This window comes from Lutjanus erythropterus, chromosome 22 (genome assembly GCF_056507025.1).
Source record: "Lutjanus erythropterus isolate fLutEry1 chromosome 22, fLutEry1.hap2, whole genome shotgun sequence".
In the NCBI taxonomy this organism is placed as follows: domain Eukaryota; kingdom Metazoa; phylum Chordata; class Actinopteri; order Lutjaniformes; family Lutjanidae; genus Lutjanus; species Lutjanus erythropterus.
Genome location: NC_139338.1, coordinates 5027830 through 5054150, shown reverse-complemented (window position 1 = coordinate 5054150; position 26321 = coordinate 5027830). Strand labels below are relative to the sequence as shown.

At 41.1% G+C, this 26321-nt stretch overlaps 1 protein-coding gene across 2 annotated transcripts in view; it reads left to right on the top strand.

Annotated features, from left to right (window-relative positions):
• The window catches only part of scube1 (signal peptide, CUB domain, EGF-like 1), a 143095-nt gene that overhangs the window by 111368 nt on the left and 5406 nt on the right, over positions 1–26321 (top strand). For both annotated transcript variants that reach the window (XM_084710727.1, XM_084710726.1), the window contains 9 exons: positions 12649–12771; positions 17878–17994; positions 19854–19976; positions 20132–20251; positions 23556–23654; positions 23761–23877; positions 23994–24152; positions 24268–24471; positions 24560–24721. In XM_084710727.1, the coding sequence (XP_084566853.1) occupies positions 12649–12771; positions 17878–17994; positions 19854–19976; positions 20132–20251; positions 23556–23654; positions 23761–23877; positions 23994–24152; positions 24268–24471; positions 24560–24721 (1224 nt within the window). The remainder of the gene's footprint in view (positions 1–12648; positions 12772–17877; positions 17995–19853; positions 19977–20131; positions 20252–23555; positions 23655–23760; positions 23878–23993; positions 24153–24267; positions 24472–24559; positions 24722–26321) is intronic.

Sequence of the window (26321 nt, the reverse complement as noted above, 5' to 3'; positions counted from 1 at the left end):
ATCACTAGACTAAGATTACAATACAAACATTTTCTTTTCTTTTCTTGGTACTGTAATGCCAGACTGCACATAGACAGTGTGCTTAACTTCAGAGCCATGATGTACCAGCACAGTCTTTAATGCCAGGTTTCAATATGCCCATGAAAACCTGAGGAGAAAGGCAGGACAGGTGGAAAAAACCTCACCTTTTTTCCCCTCAATTGATTGACAAAGTTGATTGAGTTCACTAGAGTTTACCCCCAACTACGCTTCTAGACTTAAGCTAAGTCGGTCATAACGTTTGTTCCAAGTCCAAACTAATAGTTTCACCAAATCTAGGTGCAAGTCTCCTCGCTAAGACCAGCCATAAATCTTACAGAAATTCAGTAGCAGACATAAAGTCAAATTTAGGCCATTTTTGATGGAATTTTCTCAAAGGAACTTTGTCTTGTTCAGGTGTTCTTTCTTGTTTTTACAAACATCATTTTCTGAACTAATGACCTTTATGTCTATACAGCTCTAATAATTGTCTTGTCTCAATGTTCATGAAGTTGCCTTCACCGTGAATCTCAGTAACGTTGCTGCTAAGGGTGCTCTGAACATTTGGCTACTGATCGTTATCTGCCAATATGTGTTCTAAATAGTTTGATCGGTGGTCTTCATAAATGCTGATCAGAAGAGCAGATCAAGTTAGAAAGTGTTCACATGGAGGTCAGTCACTAAGACCAGGTATAGTTAAGGCTAGGCTTAAGTTTGTTTGTTGCAACCAATGTAAAGTCCACTGTAAAGGCTGTTCTTAAAGACTTGGTGCAAACCATCACAGGTCTGTGTGGAGTGATGAGGAGACTGTAACCTTCCTCATAATAATATATGAAACAAACAGAAATGTCATATTTACATCATTTTTTTTTACATGTTTTTGTTCATTTCGGGTTTGACTGAAACTCTTTTAATTACTGTGTCTTCCTGAGCCTTGTTGTTCTGCAATTATTTAATGGCAACCAACAGGAGAGTTACTGCCACCAATTGTTCATTTTGATGCACACAACTCTTAGTATTTGCAAAACGGTCAGTGTCCCTGCACTACTATGACACTGTAGGGAGGGATGTGAGGGAGCTGGGCTCTGACATGAGGAGATCATGTGAGAATCCATTTTGGAACACGTCAAATTATCCGTTTTTGTCCACACCAGAAGTGGTGCAGCCAATCAGCAGGGACAACTGGCAGATATAGGCATGGATTTAGGTGATAGATAGGAAGAAGTGTCCATGGAAGCGACTCATCTCGAGCAAACAATGGCAGCTCCTGAAGAGGTTAGTGTAGGTACTGTGATAACATCACTTATATCAGAACTGGAGAGTATTTCTTCATTAAAGTAAGAGCAAAGAACGACAATGAAGGCTTTTCTCCATGGAAAAGATGTTTTTGCTCTCCTCCCGACCAGCTTTTGGTCGGGAGGAGAGCTTGGCTTTTGGAACTATTTGGTTAAGCTTAGGCAACAAACCTACTCGGTTAGGTTCAGGAAAAGATCATAGTAAGGGTTCTAATAATTATGTTAGTTATGCAAGTTAACAAACAACATAATTTAACATATGTACAAAACTTATGTATAATATGTAAGTTAAAAAGAAGTCAGTGTTAACTATTGGCACAATGACACAAACTCTGCTCTCTTGGGTGAATGTCCTGGGTGAAAGTCTTTTTGACCCAAGCACCCCACCTCCTCCACACGAGAATTTTGTCACTCTTTATACTTTATACTTAATGACCTGACTTTGACAGCACATCAAAACATAAAACTAGGAGGCACCCCCAGAAATGATCCTAGAGGGGCACCTCCAGCATCATAGTTTGAAGCATAAGTGCACTGATCAATTTGCTGTATTTGTACTTGAGAACAGGCTGGAAGTAACAGCAGGTTGGTTTTTACATTTTTACATTGTTTCTCATGAAAAAAAAAACATATCAGCACCAACAAACTGTTTATGTTTGATCTTATTTATGCAACACTGGAAACATGCAGAGTGAGGAACATGAACTGTTCAGCTTCACCTACAAAAAGATGAGTAGACCAACCGTAGTTTAAGTCTCTGAGCTTTTCTGCTCATCACAATCAAGGTTAACTGAGAACAGGATGAATAAAATATGATGTTATGTTTTCACTGAATGTCCTTTAACAAGTTAAACAACATACTCTGAAATTATGTCCTTGTAACATTTTTTTTTTTTTAACTTTCCATTTGAAGGTTCAGAACTTTCATTAGCCATGTTCAATTGGAAATATGCTGCTTTTGCCAGCTTTTTATGTCTTTATTTTGGTCATTAAATTGCTCTTAAATCCAATTCTGGGTAGCTTTAAAAAAAAAAGCCCTTAACAGCGCTTAATTTGGCTTTCTGAAACCTGCAAATTGCGTGTCACATACAGGCAGTAGCAGATAGCCAGTCTGTCAGGGAGAGGTCTGAAATGTCTGGCAGAGCAGTTGTGATATGCAGAGAGACACACAGCTCTTGGCGAAGGGTGGGGAGCTATTGATCGAAGGCCGAAGCGAGATATTGATCGTCTAGAGTAAATGTCAGAGACGGATCCCGGGAGACATCTGGTGTGTGTGTGTGCGTGTGTGGGTAGAAACACACGGCAGTATGTGCTAGCCTCGTGTGGTGAAAGTGACAAATGACTCCTCTCTCACAAGGGCAGACAGAGATGGAAAGAGTTGGGCATTTGTGGAGGAAACATTGGAGTGAGAGACATAACATCACCACTGTGTGTGTGTGTGTGTGTGTGTGTGTGCTTTTTACTTATTTGTGTGATTGTTGGAAATATGCAGAGGCAATTCTCAGTGTGATTCATCCTTTATTTGCATCTCAGTGCTGTCCATGTGGGGCTCTATGTGAAGCATTAATTAGTTAATTAGAGGCATCCTTATTAACAAACACCTCAGGCAAGATGGCCTCTGGCAGCCCAGATGTTAGTGCATGATGACATCAAGGTGCCCATTCATGTGAACGCAGCATTTATTCATGATTTTAGTCTTCTACTGCTCATACTCTTATACAGACAAAGACATTCCTGCATTTTTAGCCATGCTAGCGAGTGCAGCATGGCTCTATGGATGGTCTCTCTGAATGTCAAGTTTGGTCAGTCCACCACTTTGGTTAAAACTGAAATATCTCAACAACTATTGGATGGATTCACATGAAATATATTTCAGATACCTCAGGGATGGACACTAATATTTTTAAGCACTAGCCCCACAGGCCACCAAACCCCCAAATTTGTTGGCCAGTGTACAATTTTGGTGGACCAAATGTAAACTGGGACACTTGTGTTGTCAACTTTTCCCAAGATCTGTTCTGTGGTGTTTCCTGAAGGCATTGTTTCTGATGAAAAACAAGTTAGATTTCTTAGGTAGTTGAGGAAACTGGTGCCACCCACAGTTGTACATTATGACCTTGTCTCATAAACTCCTTCTTCCATTCACTTTTCAATGTTTGTAGCCATTTCCTTTTTTCCTTTTTCATAGCCTTTTGTGTTTCTGCTTCTTCTGTAAGGATCACATTAACAGGTTGAGAAGGCCCAGTAAACCCAGACTTTGTAGCTCTGACATATCCGTGTCTGGCTGGAATACTTAGTGGTAACAGAGTAATTTTTGTAGCCATGGACCATCAGGCCATGGTTAATGTAAAGCCCTGATTCCTGATCGGCAAAGGTAATACCTAGAGAGTCCAGAGACATCTCAACATCTGATGCTCTGATTTCTCATCTCCATCTCGCTCTTTAACTCACATTATTAGAATTTGTCTAACATTTTGCTGCATGACCTTTGACAGTAACATTTGATGGCATGACATTCCCATGTGTCAGATGGAACATGTAACTGAATGTTGCAGGACTTATTTTCAAAGGCTTCTCCTTGACCTACTGTGTCTTCATTTTTGAGCTTGTTCATTCTTTGGTTTTAAAGAATTCATGACACTGCCCTTGCCACAGCAGCAACCCACAAGTAAATGTAAAATTTAAACTTTCTGCGTAATGCTAATAAGCAAACATTAGCATGTTAAAGGTCCAGTGTGTAAGATTTAAGGGCATTTATTGGAAGAATATGGCAGAATTGGAATATAATATTCATCAGTATATTTCATTAGTGTATAATCACCTGAAAATAAGAATGAGGGTGTACAGAGTGTAGCTGCTTCATACTCTTTTCTGCTTGCCTTTCCACACTTTTGATGATGTTATGGATATGTCCAAATACATGTCATATTAGGTGTTTCCGGACCAAACAGATCTTGGGACTCTTTGAAGAGGAAGTACCCACTAGGGAGTTTCCAGAGAGCTACACACCTTAAGGGACCTTTTTCTGTCTGCATTCAGACCACCTATAGGCCCTTAAAGTGATGTAAGCAGGTGTGCGGTTGATAAAGCAATGTCATTGGTGCGTGACATACAACAACAAGTAAACAAGATGGAGGATGCCATGAGAAGATGGAGAGCAAAAAGTTCAAAACTCATTTGGCAGTTGGCAGCACTTCATATTCTTCATATCGAGGTGGAGAGAGGAAGAAAGCATTGCAGATGGGCAATTTAATTTAATGTTAGGTTACAGTAACGTTTCATTATTAGTAACTATTTTCATTGTATATTAAGTATACAAGGAACCTCTTACCTGCGTTCTAAGAACTACGATTATTCATAGTTCCGGAGGTGCGGAAACAATAAAAATTAATAAAGTTCTGCTGGTCTAATAACAGTTATTATATCAATACCAAAGCAATAACAATCATCTTTACGGATGAGTCAGGATCCACTCATGTCCTGCCTCTTGCATGCTGCAAGTCCCAGTTTACAGGGTACCACCCCTCCTCTAAACCACACAGAGCATTTGCAGTAGTTGAAAATGCATCAGACACTGACAGTCTCTAGTTGAGTGTCTCCTGTGTGAACGGGTAACTGCAGACAATGTGTGGACCTGATTCTTCAGCTCATATGATAAGATGATTTAACAGTTTGTTTTCTGCTGAATGAGCACTACAGCATCTTAGCACTAATAGCGTGACTTTAAACTCTTAATCTTCACTAATATTTTCCTTAACTACTCCTACAGTTCCTCCAAAATGAACCGTCTTGCAAGAGTATTGCTCAACACACTACAGTAATCAGAAAAAGTACCAGGGTGTACAACTCCAAGGCTGCCATTCGCTGTGCCAGCTTGGAGCTCAACCAAGAAATAGGTTGAAAGATGTTTTAGTTGCGGTAAAATGATGGTTTCCTCTGATCATGTTTTAGGTAACAAAAAATTGGCAGTACTTTGCCAATAGCGAATAGACGTAGGTGAAACAGCAGAAGAACTCTGACTTCCTCAGAAGTGCCACACATCAGGCCACCCTCCATCCTCCCTTCACCCACTCCCTCGCTTTTATCTGTCCTCTCCCTCTACTCTCCAAACTTTATCATTTCAAGATGTTCAGAGGCTTAATGTATTTATTTAAGCTCAAAGCTTATTTAAGCTCCATTAAAGGTAATTATATACCCCGTTATAAGGCTCAGCCGTCCCCAGAGTGGCCATTAAGTGTGGGTAGATGCAGTGGTTGTGCCAGTGTATGTGGCTGCCAGAATAATTACGAAGCTGTGTCTGTCTGTGTTGGGTAGACCCGGGGTGGTATCCACTGTTTTTACATAGGCATTAGAGCGGAGACGACGTGGGCAGTGGGGGAATGTTGTGGAATGGTGTGTGTGTTTCTCAGTTTGTGTATACGTCTTCCTTGCCAAGTCCAGATTTCCTCACCCCTGAAGCTTGTCTTCTTGCGGTTTCTGTGCCATATTTTTGTCAACTGATTCATTCAAAATTCTGCAGGAGCAGGAAAAGATAATCTTAAAATTTCCTACTCTTGAAAATCTCCTCACTTTTGTAATCTTGGGCTTGGCAAGTGTACAGTGTGTGTAACCTGAAGACAGAAAGGCAGCCATCCCTCCTGCTGTCTCACAGATACAGATCATCCCTACGAGCTACTGTCATCACGTCAAAGAAAAGAACAGGGAAGTGGCCATGATTGATTTGAATCCTTTGAGGCAGCCGGCGCTGCAGGTTAGACGTGAGACAATAGAGCATCAGGCGAGCCAGAGGTGGGAAGTTACTAAGCACAAATACTTTTTACTAGATTTTACTTTACTTGAGTATTTATTTTTCTGACAACTTTTTACTTTTACTCTCTACATTTTAACACAAATATCTGCACTTTCTATTCCTTACATTTACAGGCTTGCTACTTTAGTTTTAATGCATTTGAGGTGAATTAATGATTACTTTTATTTTGCATCATTGTACGCTCCCTTCCTAACATCAAAGTTAATTTCAGTCTAGTCTGACTCACTATAAGCACACATACAATGATACTATGAAATACTATGAAAACAAGAACAACCTTTGAGCTGCAACCAAATTAACACCTGGGAGACTAATAGTATGAACACAAACAAGCTAACAGCTGTTGCCTATTCTTTTGCAGTGATATAGTCAATTTAATGCCAGAGCTCGCCTCCTGACATGCAAATGTTACACCAAAACAAATTCCCTGTTGTCACTATTTTGCAGCAGCACCATCACTGCATCACGCCACCCAAGATGTTTGTGATTGATTGTGATTTTTTGAAGTTTTTGCACCTCTATTTGAGTTAAAAAGTGTGTACTTTTGCCAACTCTGGGAGGAACACAAAGAATAAATTTAATTTAGATAGTAAGACAGGAAGAAAAACAAAGAGGAATCAGAACCATTGAAAGTCAAGAGTAGGTAATTGAAAGGCGCTGATGAGCAGAGAGAAACTGAAATGTTTCTCTCCTGATATGACATCATGTTTTGAGATGTCAGACGGACGCTTAAGTGTTCTTGAACGCCCTTACCTGTCCTGCTCTCCTTAAAAAACCCCAGAGCCTCATTCTCTCCCCGCCAGCCACGGGGAAATCCGTTTTAGCCGAGCCAGATGGAGGGACAATCCCTTTAAAAGGCCGCTGACAGGGCACAGCGGGACATGCAGTTTACTACATTTTTACGGCGGCAAGCAGCCAGCTCGTTGTGGATTCCTGTCTCGGCTCCATATTTAGATGAAGAGTTCATTCAGCAGAAGCTCCCTGAGGATACAGAGCGAGAGGATCAGGCCAGGGAGGCCTGAGTCTACCCTGATGGAAAAACACAGTGGCTGAGTTTCTGGCTGTTTTATAAGGGCTCCTATCACGCTACACTGAAGGCTATTTGAGAGTGTGTGTTGACTGGACCTCTCTGTGCTCTCGCTACCTTCTCTTGACCCCCTTAATAACTGGGTCTCAACTGATCAAGCTAAACACAAATGCATACTAGCATAGCCCAATTTCCACTTTCAGTGTGGGCTTGATAAGCACTTGCTTGGGAAAGGCATTCTTTCAAGGATGCTCTCATTGACTTGTAAAACGCTTGGCTTTACTGTGACATCATCACTACATCAAAATCACAATCGCAAAAACTGAGCTCTTAAAGTTTAGACCTCTGTAAGGCTGATGTCAGTATGCAAATGCTGTATGTTGAAGTATACATACAACATAGATCAAAATATGGGCCTTCATTTTCACCAGCTCTATTATGTAGAGTCTACGACACACTTTTGGTCCATCATTCTCTTGGCATTATACCTTGTCAAGAGCGTTTCAGACACAGAGCGTTTTGCCTGTAAGTCTTGCTCAGAATTTGTTGGTTTTGTCATTTTTCATTGATTTTTGCTTCTATCATGGGCAAGTTGGCATCATAGTGAAACGACAGTCTGTTTCTACTATTGGGAGTCTGCACAGGCTGCTTTATTTTGACAGCTGACCAGATGCTCCATGTTCATGTGCCTGATAGTGTTGGGCAGTGTCTACCGACCTGACATGAAGATGTCAACGGTGAAACATCGCGATCGACTGGTCTTTGTCTTGGCACCACATTTCTGCAACTTTATTGTATTTATTTCATCAAAAGTAGACTGGGCACATATTCTGTGAGGAGCAGAGGGGAGAACCATGTCTGGAACACTTGTGATGCCTTTTGCTGTGCTTCTGGTGGAATAACAGGCAATGTCAAGAATGGCTGTGATCAACTCTGGTGGATGCACCGGAGCTGGAACGTGACACAGCCATGCCTGGTGCATTCAGCCAGTAAATTTCTCGCAAATAGCGATTGCAAAATCTGCCTGCCCCTTTTCTCATTTAAGTCAGCTACATTTAGTGTTGCCAGCTAAACATGCTTATTTTTGTTTGTGTCTGTCTGGAGTCAAGGACCCAAAATTTCAAAAATAACTATGACTTTAAAGCTTTCACCATTATCATTTGTAGACTGAATATGTGTCATTTGAGATCAAAAAGCTGGACAGCTTCAGTTCTTTGGGCCTTTTCATTCATATAGAGAAGTAGCTAGGACACATTTGATCCACAGCTAAGATGGAGTGGCAGAATCCATCAGCAGTGTAAGTGTTTTTCAGTGAGATGTGTTTATGTTGCAAAGAAACATTGAATATTGAAACTTTCCCTCTTCTTCTCTGTCTTATCTCCTCTACCTCCCTTCTCTAACCTCTCCCTTCCTCTTTTTTCTCTCTCTCCCTCTCTCCTCCTCTACGTCTCTGTGGTGTCTTGCTCGACTTACTCCCCAGCTCAAGGGTTTAGGTGTTAATCCCTCACAGTTTTCATCACTTAGAGCACCAATCAAAAAGGGCTTAGCCTGTGTAATCTGCCAGACTATTGTCCCCTCTCTCCACTCCTCCTCTTCCACCTCCACCCTCACATCCTCCACCTTCTAAACCTTTCCAGTCTTTGTCCTTGTCCACCTTTAGAAACAAAGTTTTTACAACAGAACATGGGAAACTGTCATGACCTTGACAGGCTGCACTTGCAATAAATGAGAGATAAGAACAAGCAAAAAATGTATTCATGTGAAAAAGCCACTGGTAATTAAATAAAGTTGAAGGTCTGACTGAAGTTTGGGTTCATCTGAGGGCACCGTGGGCTGGATGAGGTGAGGGGAATGAGGTGGGATGGTTGGGGTTTGTGAAACCAGATCTGCCAGCAGGTTTGTGGTTGGCACTGAACATGCTGCCTCGGGGGCGATCGCGTTCACCTTGTTATTATTTTAGAGTCTGTGCCTCTGGATCACTGCACCACACCTGGACTAGAGCTCAGGTATCCAGGTTTTATTCCACACGGATTCAGCAGACATTTTCTCCCAGGACCACAGGCCTGTTTGTTTGTTTGACTGTGGGACCAGCAAGGATGTTACAACCAGCACCTTAATACCTTCTCACCAGCACTGACTGTGGAAATCAAATTCTTCCAACCAAACTGTTGCTAGTTTTGGACTTGTCCTTCATTTTCTTCATTTTTGCGCTGTAGTGTTCCAGCAGCCTGCATGAGCCTCCTTGAGTCTGAGAAACTGAAATTATAAATACAATATGAAGAAGTAACAGGGTTGACATTATGTGGTAGCCATCTATGTATTGTGTTGCAGATATATCTTCTTAAGTTAGCATGCTAACCAGCTTGCTTCAGCCCAGTCTGTCTCGTAATACTACCTTGTACCTCAAGAGGCTATAATGAGTCACAGCAACCAGTCTGTCCTCAATCCAACAACACCAAGGTGGTTTTCTTGTTGGGTTTGACTCCTGGCACCCTAGGACTGATCCTGCCATACCCCCCACTCAGGTGGACACAACCTCACCAGGTCAAAATCAAGAAACACAAAACTATTGTCTCTGACTGCAAGTTTTTTTTGTTTTTCATCTTCATACGTTGAGTCGCCTAACTATAACCAGATCAGACAGAAAACCAATGAATTACATTTTTTTAGATGTGTTTGGCATCAACATTGTGTAACTTTGCAGATATGTTAATTAGAAATCATTATATGTTCAGTAATTCAGATGACATTATTTTTCTTTCAAAACACATTTGTCATAGCAAATTACTAGTATACAAAGACAACAAAAAGACAGACGTGTCAGTGTTTGGTCCATTCATCATTTCCTTTTTCTTTAATATTTTGTTGCCTTTATTCTTTTATTCTTAAGCTCCTGAAGCCACAAAACACAGATGTCTGATTATTATTTATGCTCTCAAAGAAGAACTAAATTCAAAGCTGTGCACACAGCAGTTTGATCCTCTCCAGGGCATCTTTAATCTGAAGATTAAATAACGACAGTGGACATTTATCTTCTCTAGAGAAGTTCTGGATTGAAACATGGAGGGAGATCAAGTAAAAAGAGGTGACAGTCACCACTTTTATTGGCCATCACCACATTCCAAGAGGGTGAAGTATCAATAGACTTATTTCTGAATGATGGTCTCTGTCTGTCCTCTCTCTCCTAGCAGCTATACTCCATTAGTTCCAGGTAACAGGCATGTCATGGGATGAGACAGCAGGATCCCTGTGAACAAGCCCCAAGCTAAACCACCAAAGACTGATCCACGCTGCCTGCTGGAGCCCTGTTAAACAAGCAGAACACTAAATGCACCACTACAGTACACACACCATGATAAAAAGCTGTGCCTTATTTGGAAAAGTAAATCAGAAGATAAAAAGGACAGAGAAAGGATTGAAGGTTGACATGACAGATAGAGTCAGCAAAGTCTGCTTGTTCCACAACACCAGAAATCACTGGTGGACTCACTGTGTGGGGAAAGGGGGGTGATTGTCTAGGATGCCTGTCCAATGGACAAAACACAAAAAAGTACTTTTTAGGATTCCTTCTAGTGGACAAATGCAGTGCTATATGGGCTGCAATAAAGCTGATGTATGAACCAGGGACTGGAACTGTTTCACCATAAATGCATCACGACTTTCGATGTTCTTTTTACTTTTCTTGCCCCTGTCCCTCAGATAGCCTGAGTCCGCCACTGCCAGAAGTGTATTAACTGTTTAGTGCTCACCTGTTGCTACTGTGCTGAGGCATATGTGTGTTTGTGTGGCAAAGACTGACGAGCTCCTTCTGTCTCCAGCATGCTGGTGTTGTGGTTTAAAAGAAGGTGGAAACTGGACAACAGTCTTTCAGTGTTGCCAGCTCTGTTTGCCTACCAAAGCACACAAATAAAGAGCAGAAGGAAAACAATATCTTCATCCAACATATCTGAGACCTAATGCCAGTACAGACCTTTTCAACAAGGGCTTTAAGTAGATTTGAAGCTTGAACCAGAAACGAGTTTTCCTCTCCGTTGCCCCTCAGTTTATAGGTCTGATGCTGATTTACTGGAATAATGGGGGAGTTTTGTGTCTCAGTCTCTTTTACACATTCTTCCCGGTACTGGGATAACATTTCTAGAGCTGCAACAATCAGTGATCAAAAGAAAAAAAATATTGCCAACTATCTTGGTAAGTCTGGTAATCTATTTCATTTTTCAAACAAAAATGTCAAACATTTAAAAAGTCAGGAGTTGCCACTTTTCTTTGTCATTTATGACACTAAATGAAGGGTTTTGGACTGGTGGTTGGACAAAAGGATGCAAGGATGTAACTAATGAGCTAACAATTTTTAGAACGTTTATAGACTAAATAATTAATCAATTAATCATGAAAATAATAATCATATTAATTAATAATGAAAATAATCATTAGCTGCAGCCCTAAACCTATCAGCCACCACTAGTGATATTCACTGTTCTTAAATGTAGCTACCTTCAAAAGAGCATTTCTGTCTCGTACCATTTTAACATGCCATCATAATGCTAGAGTAGATGGGACAGTCCAGCAGATGGTGGTAATACAACATTTATGGATGCTGACAGCCGTAAAACTTAACAGACCATGAAGAAGATAGTGCCAAACTGGATGTACTTGTATGCAGTGGAAGATTATTTTCTGGAACATGGTGGACAACGAGCTGTTTTTGTCACAGACATATATATGAAGATGCTGGTTTGACCGCTTCGGCCTGTCGTTGCAATATGTCAGCGTCGCTGCCTTTTTGGTGTTGGCTGTGACTGGCCTGTGAACAAATGTATGTAATTGTGGGAGTTGCTGTTTTTCTGGATAAAAAGCACTACAGCCTGAGAAATGTAAAGCGTTTTTCACACAGCATATTCTTAGCCCAGAGCTCCTCTTAGCCTTTAGCTAAAGTCAGGGTTAGCTGACTTTGGAATATGCCAGGATTCTGCCACTGTGAGAGCTTTCTTAGGCCTGGGGTAAGACGTCCTTTAGCCTGGGGTTAATAGCTCTCTTAGCCTGAGGCTAAAGCCCTTAAATGTGACAGGGCTTTTTATCCAGAAAAACAGCAGCTAACCCCTTTACATTTATTTGTTCACAGGCAAGTCTTGACCTGTCCAATAGGGCGGTCATGTTGACCTATAATCCAAAGGTTAATGTGGCATCTACATACATATGTCTATGGTTATTGTCTGTTGCTCTTCTAATGTATATAATATTCAACCAGTTTGTGAGACAAGTAATGCTTGTCATGATCTACTTGAATCAGAAACATTTGACCTCTCCATCATCTTGAAACTTCAACTGGTCTTTAATAGATTTGAATTTCTTTTTTCCCATCTCACTCATGGCGTTCCCCAGAGGTCAATCCTGGGTCTGTTACTGTTCTCATTCTCTATGCTGTCCTTGGGGCAGTTCATTACCAAACATAATGTGACGTACTTTCTGTTTCACATTCTTCTTCTATTTTCTCCACCCAGACATCGACGAATGCCAGGAGAACAACGGAGGCTGTGATCACTTCTGCCGGAACACGGTGGGCTCCTTTGAATGCAGCTGCCAGAAGGGCCACAAACTGCTCACTGATGAACGGACGTGCCAAGGTCAGTGACGGACAGCTGTCAATCACACAGATTCTCACTGTGTCATCAGTCCTGCTGTCAGGCTCAAGGTGTCACCAATCGATTCAGTTCATTTTATACTCTACAACTTCACTTGAGGTGATATTGAATTGCTTTAAAATGACATTAAGCTGGCTCTGAATTCGACTTTGTGGCTGGTGGAATGCCACATTTGTACATTTATTGACCAGCAGCCATTGACAGACACTATGATCATGGAGCCTTACAGCATCTCTTCGCTGGAGTCAGATGTGAAAATCAATATCAATCTGATCTCTTGTCCAGTGCTGGGATACTGCAGGTCCTGCAGGACATTAGTCTAGAGAAAATATACACTTTCCATCAGGTTCGGTGCTTGCATGTTGTCCCAGTGGACTTACTGGACTCAGAAAAGAAATGTGTATTGATCATCTCATCTGACTGTGTGGAAAATGGCAAACAAATATATTTCCACAAATGTCAGACTGTTTCTTTAAAGGGACAGTTTGGATTTTTTTTTGCATACTTCAGCATACATTCATGAATATGCACAAGGTAAATTAGGCTGATGGGTCCAGTAGTATGCAAGATTAGCTGTGGACATGCTTGTACACAAGTGATTGCATGACCCTCTCCTGGTTTACACCTGGCAAAGATAACAATCGCAATGATCCATTTTAGCTACAACTGCTCTCATGTGAAAATTAGAAGGTGCAAATGAAGTGCATAGATAAGAAAAGGTCAAGCATGCACAGTCATCATTCCCTGAGAACATAATCGACAGTTTGTTGCAGCAGTGCAGCTGACTTCCCAGCCTGGGTGTGTGGTGTACATGCAGACGCCTCCTTGTGATCAGCAGATTCTTGCTTACAAGTCGCAGCAGGCGAGACAGGAGAGCAGACGAACACAAAATGATTTTTATTAACAACAAAACCCCGAGGTGCTTCTGTCGCTGGCCCAAAACCACAAACACTGTGTATGCATGTGTGTATATGTGCTAGATTGACTGTGCATCATCATCGGCGGTGCGTTTGCTGCCTTTAATAATGTGGTGTTGAGTGTTGCCAGCCACATCATAGCGTCGGTGCCTATTTCTGACACACCTTTTTGCCACCATACCATGCCAGCCAATAGCTGCCAGGTTTATCTCATCCACTGACATCTGGCCTGCTCAGCTTCAACGTGACCTTCAAATGAAATATAATGTTTAATTTGTCAGCTCCTTCTGTGCCAGTGAGCTTCTCCAGAGAAAATAGCTCCTGGTGATACACTACATGCCAGTGTGAGAGAGCATTCGCCAGGGCTGGCTAAGAAACCGAAGCGGAAAGATGAATCGTTTGCTGTAGTTGCATAAGCAATTCCCACAAATTCCTTCTATTCTAAATGTTTACAAAGGCAGAGAGATAAAGAGAATGTTGATGAATGTCAGCAATCACTGTCGAAACACCTCATCATGGCCGAGGAGGGTGTGTCTCACAGAAAAACACTAACATTTATTTCATCTCTCATTCGAGGGAATTGGGACAAAACAGTATTTTGAGGAGCTTTTGACTTTTACTCTTCAATTATGTTATATTTTAAAGGATTAAATTCTTGGCTCTTAAGCGAGCCAGCCTCCTTGTGATTTTTTTTTTAATTTAGATGTCAACTCAGCATCTTATGAAGTTGACAAAATGTTATAATTTTAATTTCATAGCATAGTCGTAGTGAACAGCCATTTCATTTTTGCTCAGAGTTCTCTTATGTTAATTAAAATACACATTTTTAAACCATAATTCTTATTTAGCTTTGATTTAGAAGGACTACAGAGTCGACATGTTATGGTTGAGACACATCTGATAGAAATGTTATTTAATAGATTTGTCTAAAATAGAAAGTTTACCAGTGCAGAACATTTTCATAAAAATTGATTTTTAAACGATTATTTTTTCTACACTTATGTTATGTTATGTTATGTTATGTTATGTTATGTTATGTTATGTTATGTTATGTTATGTTATGTTATGTCAGTAGGTATTTTTAGTTTTAGATTTTGAAGGCTTTTAACACATTTTTAAATAGTTGTGAATTCTTGTCTGGGACAAGGATGTTTTCTGGCACAGAGCAAGTTTAGAAATTTAGAAAAAATTAACAGCAAACCAAAACATTTTATAAATTACATATATTTCATGTACATATTGTATATTCTTAAATCCTTACATTTTCACCAAAAACTTTGGAATTACAGTGATGGTTTTAATACTTTTTAATTTTTTTTTTGTAGGACTTGATTTGTCCCAATTCTTAAGAATGGAAGTAATATATGTTTCTTTTACATTAAGCAGCTGTGGACAACTCCTGTGCACCCCGCTTCGTTTATGTAAACTCTGCTTGTGGGCCAAACAGGCGAGCTATTCCTAAGTCCTCACATGGACAGTTGCCTGGAATATTTACCGAGCCAACATCCAGGCCTTAACAACTTCCTCCACATGACAAACTCCATTATAACATGCCATATTTTTAGCCCCCGTAAAGCCCCGCGGAACAGCCTGAAATAAACCAGGTGAGCTTGAAACGCTGGCCTCCATTCCTGATAGGTTAATAATATTTGCTGCTGGACAAGTATACATAAACACATGTGCGGGCAGGCGTGCACACTCACACACACTCATGCTCACAGAGACGCTGACGTAACGGTGAATGTGAGCCGTCTCAGCCTCGGTCCGGTGGAGTTTTTCCGGATCGGTTTATTAGAATGAGCTCTTGTCCTAGTTTAGTGTGGAGCTCATATGTTTGTTTACTATAATGTCCACTGTGATTAATAGGACAGCCTCTTTAGTCCTCAGTGAGCAGCCTGTGTTTGTCCATAAATGAGTCATTAAGAGCGCAATGTCTATAAACTACTCATCCCACTGACCTTTGCTGCTGGCGATGCAGCGGGACAAAACCTGTGTGCTCTCATTAGACTGATTTAAACCATGACTGGACCAGTTCATCATTACATTCATGTGTGTGGAATCCAGCAACACCTGTGTGCAGTTATATCACCATCAACAGGACATCAGCAGGATTTCATGAGACACAAGAATTTCATAAACAGTGTGGAAAACCTCAATCAATCTTTATAAAAATATGTCAAATTTAACACAGTTTTGATTATACTTGATGGCTGATTCTGGTCTTTTTAAACCTGGGGCTTACTTTTATATATTTTGTGGTACAAAAAGTTTAGGAACTGCCCCAGTAGGATCAGACATCAAGGTTGCTGCTGTGTTGATCCGGACATGAAATACAAGTTAACAGGGGAGCTGAGGCTGCTAGAATGGTGGCAAGTACAGCTGCTACCAAACCTATGCCCCTCACATTTTTTCATGGACTTTGAAATGGATGCTCTCCCCCATTCTCCTTAATAGTTAACAAACAATGCCACCACCCCAATATGAAGGGCTGCCCTACAGACTGTGGATTGGCTCAGTCATGCAAGTTTTTTAAAACTGTCTGATTGTCTCCACCCAGTTTTAACAAAGAAAGCTGGAAGATTGTCCTCAGTCTCTATTGAGTGAGGTGATGTTATCGTAGTGTTTCATATACATAATAAAAACACCAACTCATTCTGACCAGTCACCATGACTATTATAACAGTAACATGACCGTCTGATCCCAGAGCTGCGCAGGAGAACTGATTGTATCAGCACTTCTGTGTAAACAGTTGTCAGTGTATTTGTAAGACCGCTGTAGGGCTGTCCCAGACTAAAATTTTTTTCGTCGAATCAGATTTGGCCTCACAATACGAATATTTGACGATTCAACCTTTTTCTACAGTGCAGTGAGCCACACTAGATTCCTGTGTGAGCCTACATGAGTGTGTTTTACCAGCAAGACTCACCTTTGCCTTTCTTTGTCATCTGTGATGTGAAAACGTCAAATTTTCACACAGCCACAGCATCTTCGTGTAGTTCAGTTCTAAAATTAGCTGACCTGTGGAGTGTCTCTCTCCCAAGCTGCTGCAGCCACAGTCCAGCATCACCTGCACTCTGTGCTCCATCATGTCGTGAATTAAGGGTTTGTTTCGACCAAACCAGAATTGGTAATTGTTTGAACAGTGAAAAGACAAACAAGACATTTTTGATGAGTTTGAATGAAGCTGACGATGATGATTTACAGAGGGAGTCTGGTAACTTTGGTGAGGGCAATTTAAAAAAAAGCCCTTTCTGGTTAAACAAGATGTCACAATCCTTTCCATAATGTAGAGTAACAATCTGAAGCTCTGGTGAGCTATGATGGAGTAGTGGCTGAAGAACATCTCTTGCACATCTCAGTCTGCTCTGTGTTTTACATTTGCACTGTTACATTCTGTGGCATTGTGTTGCATTGCTCATTTTAACCCAAACCTTGAACTTTTAGGTCTTTTAGGTCAAAAAGGTGAAAAATGTTGATCAGTGTTTCCCAAAGTCTAAGATGATGTCTTCAAATGTCTTTAGTCACAACTCAAAGATATTCAATTTACTATCGGAGAGGAGTAAAGAAACCAGAAAATATTCACATTTAAGAGACTAAAACCAGAAAATTTTGACTATTTTTCTTAAAAAATTCTAGCTCTCCTAGATTATCAAAATAGTTGGTGATTAAGAACTGTAAAAAGTACAGAAGAGACAGAAAAAGAATGGTCAAAAATGAAGCAACAGACGCTGAACTATCCTGACTGTTAGTCTCTAGTAATGTTCCAAAAATGCTTGATATTATGTTTCGCACAACTGAAGCGACAACATCTCTTTGTTTGGCCCTTCATGCCTGGTAAACTCCCACATCTGTCCCCAGGTTGCAACACAAGCTTTTTAGTAAACATTTGCAGTCATCATCAGGGTTATTTTGCCAGAGTTTTTCTCAGAATCATTTGTGTCCTGTTCTCAACCCTTTCCATGATGGATACGTTTTAGTGAACATTTAGTGGAGATCATTCCTTTTAATGGCCACTTGATGCTGCCTGCCAGGACGCATCCCTATACTGATGTGAATGAACAAAAATGAGTCACTGATGATGATGTCTCTGGCAGTGAAGAGTGTCCTGCTCTCAGTCCTCTCTGTGGCGGCGGTGACAGTATTTCTCACCAGTCGTGTCTCTTTCCTCAGACATTGACGAGTGCTCCTTTGAGAGGACCTGCGACCACACCTGCATCAACTACCCCGGCAGCTTCGAGTGCCTGTGCAACAAGGGATACATCCTGTACGGCCTCACTCACTGCGGAGGTGAGAGTCCGCTCGCATCTGTCCCAAACACATGAAACAGTAAATTGGCACAGGTTTGACACAGCTGAAGTGTGTGTTTGTGTGTGTTTGTGTGTATGCATCTGACAGGGAAATGCTTTTCAGAGTGTGAAGGTGAGGGGTCACTGAGCGTGTGCAGATGGCTGATGCTGCTGAAAACACTCTCACACCTCACTTCCTCTGAATGACTCCTCCCTGTTGTGTGCGTAACATGTGTTTGTGTGCCTGTGTGTGTTGGTCTGTGTGTATTGTGTGCTGCCACACACCTGTAGCTCAGTCAACACATACAGTTCTGACTGTCCTGTTATTTGACTCACTGACGTCACTGATGAAGGGGTGGAGTCAGCATGATCACAGCTGCAGGAGCAGGATACATCTGGATCAGCTGATATATGAACTCAGCTGCCAGTTTATTAGGAACACCTAGCTACAACTAACACAGTCTGATACAACAGTCCTGCAATAAAACCTCCCTTCAAAAAGGTTATCACAGTGATTTTATTTGCAATAATACAACACATGGTCGCACAACAAAATTAAAGTTGTAGTATCTTCATATTACAGATAATTAATAGAATAGAATAGTCCTGCCGGTAATAAATTATACAGTGACCATGATATATGTCATCAGATACTGGCATCTACAACAAAACCTCTACAACCAGCGTGTTCTCCTTTATAATTTCTATTCTAGGTCAGAATAACTGGGGTTTTTTTGGCCATTTCAAAATAATTAAGGTTCAGAGTAATGCCGAATGTTCACTGGAATGAGTAAGTGTCAGTTTATGAGTCATAATAAATCATTAATTATCTTTTGGAGGGAGTAGATAGAGTAGTAGGTAAACTGAGCAAAATGTCTAGGGAGTGGAGGGTGGGAAACAAATCACTTCAACCATAGATTGTATGTTGATTCAGCCTGTTTAATATACTGACTATGAGTCCAACACCCCATTTGGGCTGCAGTACTCATTTTTTAACACTAGAGTCTTACATATTGCTCCTTTAAGTCCTAGCTGGGTTAGCTTCTCTTCTCTTCACTCAGCTCCTCTCCTCCTAGGTCGTTTGTTCTGGCTAGTCTGGCAGGGAGGTCAAGAGGATGTCATGAGCAGTAATGGTCTCAAGGTCTGCTTAGTGTATTTCCATTGTTGATAATACTGACGCTGAATCATTACAGAAAAACAAAACAAAAAACAGAACAGATTAAAATAAAAATGTTACGAAATTGGAAGAACCTACCAGCTGCAGCATCTGCAATGCAGTAATGTAAATAGTAATGTTGAGTTTTTGTAGAAACGGGTTTAGAGAGGTGTTTGTGTTATTTAGTCTATCCTCTGAATATAAAGGCGGGGACAAAATAATAGAAATACACTAAAAATTCAATACAGTTTAACAGCAGCACAAACTACATCCTCACAAATGATCATACATTCACATCTGCATCAACGTTTCAACTTTAATGAAGGGAGGATTACTTTTAGATGTACCTAAGAGAGTCTGAGCCTGGTTCTGCTCAAGGTTTCTGCCTTTTTCAGGGGAGTTTTTCCTCCACTGTCACCTTAGTGCTTGCTCATGGTGGGACTTGTTGGGTCTCTAAATAATATTATGATCTAGTCCTGAAGTGTCCTGATGTAACCTCTGTTGTATGATTGACTTAAAACTGGTTAGGTAAAAGGAAAAAAAAAGAGTATGGACTAAAAACCCCAGGGTCATGTTCCAAAAGTATTGATGAAAAAAAATCTGTTAAACAACTCTGAGAACTGAAGGTGAAGTGAGAGTCAGGAAGACTGAGACAATTCAAACCAATCAAATGACATCTGATGCTCTCTGTGGTTGTGTCTCAGACATCGATGAGTGCAGCATCAGTAACGGGAGCTGTGAGCACGGCTGCGTGAACACCCAGGGCAGCTACGAGTGTGTGTGTCCACCCGGGCAGAAACTCCACTGGAACAAGAAAGACTGCATCGGTAAGCATCGACTCTGTGTGTGTGTGTGTGTGTGTGTGTGTGTGTGTGTGTGTCTCCAAATGTGGCGTGGGGGATTCCTCCCAGCGGGTCTGAATACAGGTGTGTGTGTGTATCCAGGTGGTTGTCATGGTGATGTGACTCTGTGTGTTCCTCAGAGGCGGTGAAGTGTCCGCCCAATGGGAAGCCAGCGCCCCGAGCCCAGCTGACCTGTACCAAGAGTGGGGGGGTGGAGGTCTGTTCGCTTTCCTGCCCCTCCAATGCACTCTTCCTCGCAGGTATACACACACACACACACACACACACACACACACACACACACAGTTATTTCAGTCATTTATTAATAAAATATCAAAGATTTGCCAGCTACAGCTTTAAACTTCATCTTTATCATTATATTGTTCTGTTTGTCGGTCAGTCCATCACTCAGCTATCTATTAGATGGACAATTAGTCTTGTTGCCATATATGTATTGAATTTGTATTTACCTAGAAGAAGTCGCTCAGTAGAGTGCAGATCCCTGCTAGGCAACAGATGATGAAGCACCTACTGCAGTGCCACCACAACAGCCAAATGCAACCAGCAGAGATTTGTGCAGCCTACATTATACGTTGTCCCGAGCTGAAACAAGATTTCAAACTGAAGCAGTTGTTGATCAGTTGTGGCCCCTAGTGGCCGTTTAAGAAGAGTGAGAAGTCAGCTGTCTGAGGTTGCATAAAACAGAGCTATAAAAAAGTAGAATTACTGCCTCACAGTTGTCTCTCTACCAACCAGTCCAGTTACAGTTTACATCCATGTCTGTCCACACTCATATAATGTCTGTAGTGAAGACTTTGAAGGAATTTAATAAAAGGTATTAAGTGTGTTTTTTGGCAAAATGCAAGTTCTCTCTATAAATATGTCATTCCAGCAAATACTTTCCTGTGAGAAACATGCTGTCTTCACTACTCTGTCCTCACTCACACAGAGGAGGACAGAGGACTGATAGAGAGCTGAACATTATAATGTCACAGTGAATCTGACCTTTGACCTTTTGGATATAAAATGTCATCACCTCATTTTTTCCTAGATAGTTCTCTGAGATTTTGTCATAATTAGCATATGAACCCTTGAGTTATGGCCCAAATTTGTTTAGTGAGATCAGACCTCAGCATTTGACCACCAAAATCTAATCAGTTCATCCTTGAGTCCAAATGGTCAAGAATCGAATTACCTGAAAACATGTGGCCGTGGCTATTGCTGGCATGGAGGGAAAAAATGTTTTTCAAACATTCTGAATCACAGAGGTCCTTCAACATACTGTGAATGTGCAAAAAAAAAAAAAGAGGCTGATCAATCCAGTAATATGCAAGATTAGCTCCGGACAAGATGCAGGTCTGGTGATCAAGCATGGACACACTCACCCACTCAGGTCATCCAACCTCACACTCTACACTGCACTTTCTTACGTCCCCAGGAACACACCTGCCAAGTTTAAAATAGAGCACATGAGCACTTCTTTCTCTGTAGTTAGATATCAAATTAAGTCAAATGTACTCAGATCTTCTGTACTGAACAATTATGTAAAAACAAAAAAACATTGATAAGTATCTATTGCAGTACCCAGAGTTCCAGGTGACATCTTGAAGTTTTTTGTTCCATCCAACCTGTATTCAAGGAACCTAAGATATTCAGGAAATACAGTAATCATATATGACAGGGAAGGACAGCATATCATTACACTTAGGGGCTGGAATTATGGTCTGGAGTTGTAGGATGTACTACAGAGTGACTATGTATGTTTTGTGTCTTTGGAAGTATATTTCTTTGTGGAATTGCTCTTTATCTGTTGAACTTTCTTTTAATAGAAATATACTGCAAAAAAGAATACAACAGTACATCATATTAAGAAGAATATCACAGATTTGGCCTTTAGCTTGATGAACCAGCAAATGAAACTCAGTCCACTGCTGTATATCTCTCTGTGCTGTCTGTTGCTGTCGTGCTGCACACGTTGCTGCCCTCTGGTGGTGGCGGCTTGCAGTCACCACATGGTTTTTAAACCATCTTTTCCTTGATGAAGGCACTCAGCTCTTTATTGCTGTATGTGTTGACTCCTCGGGGGGGCTCTCCACTCAGACTGATGTGTTTTTCACTCTGCGAGGCTTTCTTGGCTTCGCCCGTCGCAGCACTTTGGCTGGCACCCCGGCCTCTCCTCCTGCGATAGTACTTAACACACATCTGTAAATCGATTACATTCTTTGATCACGCCATCTTTTCCACAGCGCGGCCCTCGCTCCGTTTAACTTGGCCGCCATCGTGTGAGAATGATGGATAGCTCTCAGGCATGAGGTGAAATATTTGTTTTTCTGTCTTTTTGGAGTGCGTCTTAATTTTCGGGGGAGGGAGCCATGTAAATTCCTGTGGCTGAATGGAGTCCAGGCTCTTATTTAATCATCTCGCTTTTATGACCTCTGAAGGCTTCATCCCTCATTTCTTACTTGAAATGTGTCTTTGTGTGTACGTGTACATCAACACAGAAAGACAGGCTCCATAGATCTGTCATTTGGGCTTTAATTTTTCAATGGGGGGCTAAGGTCACATGGCAGCAGAGTTTCCTCTGGGCTCGATAGTCATAGAAGGTCATACAACATTTATAAAATTCTTTTACATCCTCAGAACCATGCCGCGGCACAGCCCAGCGCCAAGTGAAACATACACACTTCCATCCTGACACACACGCAGTCACAACTCAGATGTTTGATGGTACAGGAGGAGCCGGTCACACAGTCCTTCAGACCAAAACAAAAACTCTCAGCCTCCCTAACCTCTCATCATCATGTCTCATTTCACTGTTCTTACACATTTTCCATCTCAAAATTCCAGACTCAAATTTCCAGACTTCTCAGTTACAGCTAACCAAAGTCCCACCCCCTTTTCACCCTGTGCTCCAATGACAGTTGAGCAAACCTGGAACCTCAGTCAACCTTCTCCTCCCCTGTTTCATGTACTTAGATATGCTATGTGCTACTCTCATCTAAGTTGAAAAGAAAACCAATTTTTGAAGATGGTTAAAAGATGTTGCCCAGGAGACCTGTGAAAGTGACCTATGTTCACATCTTATTTTAGCTAATGTTCGCAAAACACTAGCCAATTACCTAGCTAATCTACATCAATCATTAGCTAACTAGTGAGGTAGTGTTTTGCTAAGATTAGCCACCTGAAGATGTGATGCTTAGAGGAAAAGGAGAAAGTTGACCAAGGTACCAAGCTTGCTGTCATGTAACACATGTCACAGAGCAAAAAGGGGCGGGACTGTTTACTGACAGCAGTTTCCCCAAGTGTTCCTGAGTCCACGTACTGTAGTATCCTTTATACAATTATGTGTGGCTTTAATGTAGTTTTTAATGCAGTCCTGCCTGAGGGGTCAAAGGTCACAGACATTCAATGTTGGTTTCATCCCAACTTTTTTGGAATTGGGGTTGTATTTATTTACTTATTTACTTAATTACTAGAATCAAATTCCATACATCACAGGAATCCTGTGATTTCTCTTTTATCGCCTGTGTCTAATATGTGTCTGTGTGTGTGTGTTTCTTACAGACTCAGAGAACAGCTACACACTGAGCTGTGGAGTGCCCGTCCAGCCTGGTAAAGCTCCTCAGAAGAGGAATGCCACTACTGCCTTACCCACTTGTGCAGGTACAGGAGGCCAGGCATGATGGGAAATTAAGTATTTAGGGCCAGGTTTACTAATAAGACAGCCCTGTGTAACAGTCTTGTATTTCTTTTTTGTGTATGAATAAAGACACATTGGCCCCGCCGATCAAACAGAAGGCCAAGTTTAAGATCAAAGACGCCAAGTGTCACCTGAGGCCCCGCAACAAGGAGAAACACAGAGAGGCATCCAGGCAGAACCTGCAGGGTAAAGAACAACACCTACCTTTAGAGCACATTATTATTCCACATATAACAATCTTCATCATTCATCTTATGACTCTCCTCCTCCTCATTCATCACCTCCGTTTTTTAACCTGGAAGGAGGCCAGTTCCCCTGCACCGATGACTGCCAGGTCACTTTTGTCAACCTCAAGTGCGACTCATCTAAGAAGCGCAGACGAGGACGCAAATCTCCCTCCAAAGAGGTTTCCCACATCACTGCTGAGTTTGAAATGGAGATGAAGGAGGAGGAGGCCTCAGGTAGGATGGCCCTCTTCTTCTCCTTATCGGGATTTGGCCTGTAAAAGCAGACCAGCATTCAGAAAAATGATTTGTGTTTTTATTGAAGTTTGTTTTTGATAAACTTTCCCCTCAGACACGTGTAACGTGGACTGTGTGCGGGAGAAGATGAAACAGAAGCTGCAGAGCGCCATGCGAACGCTCAGGAAGTCCATCAACAAACAGCAGTTCTACATCCAGTTCTCTGGGACTGAATATGAGGTGGCCCAGAAACCGTCCAGAGTACCAGAGGGTGCAGAGATTTGCAGCACGGGACAAGTCCTCCGAGAAGGAAAGTGTGGTAAGTTGTGCTGGTTGCTGTCAGTTGGTGTCTTGGTGTTGCTGTCCTGCCATAATGAGGAAGCACTCACCTGTGTCGTCTTCCTCAGTGAGCTGCGGTGCAGGGACGTTCTATAGCGGGGAGCAGGAGCAGTGTGTCCAGTGTCCTCCCGGTACGTACCAGGACACGGTGGGTCAGCTGTCCTGTGAGCCATGTCCCAGCACTGAAGGACAGGGCATCGCCGGGGCCAAGAACATGTCTCAGTGTGGAGGTAACTCACCATCATCACCATCCCATCATTACAGGCGTTTAAAAAGACCCAGATCCTGCATTCTTCCTTCAACAGAACTGAAACCATAGCTGTATTAATTAAGGATACTGAATATGGATGTTTTTCAGCTGATGAAGATAACCAATAATTTCACATTTTATCATTTAAATGTAACCTATAGTTTCTGCACACCTGAGGTTAAGGAAGGCCCAGACATAGTGAGCAAAGATGCATTATTTAATATTCCAAATCTCACTGACATCACTGTTACAACAAACAAAAGTTTTTTAGTTCATCAAAAAACTTACAAATATAATTTGGCTTTTTCTTTTTCAGCATTTTGCCAAAAAAATCAGATTAAATGTCTCGACATAATCTGTCAATATCATATCTGTTAATCAGATATTATTAAAGTCAGTATTTGTCAGCTATAATTTCATTATAGGAATAACAAGTAATAATATAAATTTCCCATTAACTGCTGATATTTATTGTACATCCCCAATATTAATCATATCAACTCACAGGAGCTGGTTTGAATGGAGGATTTCAACCCATTAGAGTTCCTTAGCTCAGAAGGTTCCCAACATTTTTCCTGCAAGAAACCCTTTTTCATGAGACTTTTCATAAACTGATGACCCCTAACTAACTGAAATATTATGAATATTTAATATTATAGTCAATGCAGAACACTAACAGTACAATAAGTGCAGATGTTTGTGTAAAACAAGTGATATACTGTAACCCTATTGCAAGTTTTCTTATACCCAAATTATTCTTGTGTCTATTCATATTCTTTCCCGGGTTTTTGCAGTTTGGTCTGTTCTAGGAGCAGTAAGTAATACACAGCAGGCACAAATCTCAGCATTTCATTCATTTCTGTGAGCTAAAAAAGAAAAGGACATAGTTATTTTTTAAGTTTAGATTATTATTTTAAATATCACCTTAAAAAAAACAGGATAAGGGCTCAGTGAAGACCTGAACGCAAATAATATTCACAGTCAGTCTGCTAAGCAGCCTCTTCTTGCATTAGGAACATTAGTACACAGTAAAATAGAGCAAATAGAGCAATGGCCAAGCATCAGAGAAAGAAAACACTGGATTTCTGGAAAAAAGATGCCTATCAAATATGTATGATTGTTACTAATTTAAACAAAAACATAATACTGAGATAATTATATAAAAAGTTCCTAAAAATATCAAGGAAGTGCAGCAGATACATCCAGATCACTCATTTTACACTAACGTTTCAGTTGTTCTGTACTGTTATTGTTACTCATCAAATATAATATGACATATTCATAAAATAAGTCACCAAGTCAGGGGTTTTCACAGGTCTCTAAAGGAAAAAGGTAGAAACCAGTGGTTCAGATCTTTCCTCTGACTGCCAGTCAGCTGTAGACTTTTGTTTCCCTCTTTTATTTGCTAGAATTTCTCTCTGCTGAAAATTTGGGCATTCAGGGCAAAAGTGCAGTGATAGTGTTGAAGGTGTGCAGTAAGAAAAGTCTTCTCTTCTGTCTCTTTTCACTCACACATGTATGAATATGTTGGGTTGGCACCACCTTGTGGCCATTAATGCAAACTGAATGGGAGCATAACA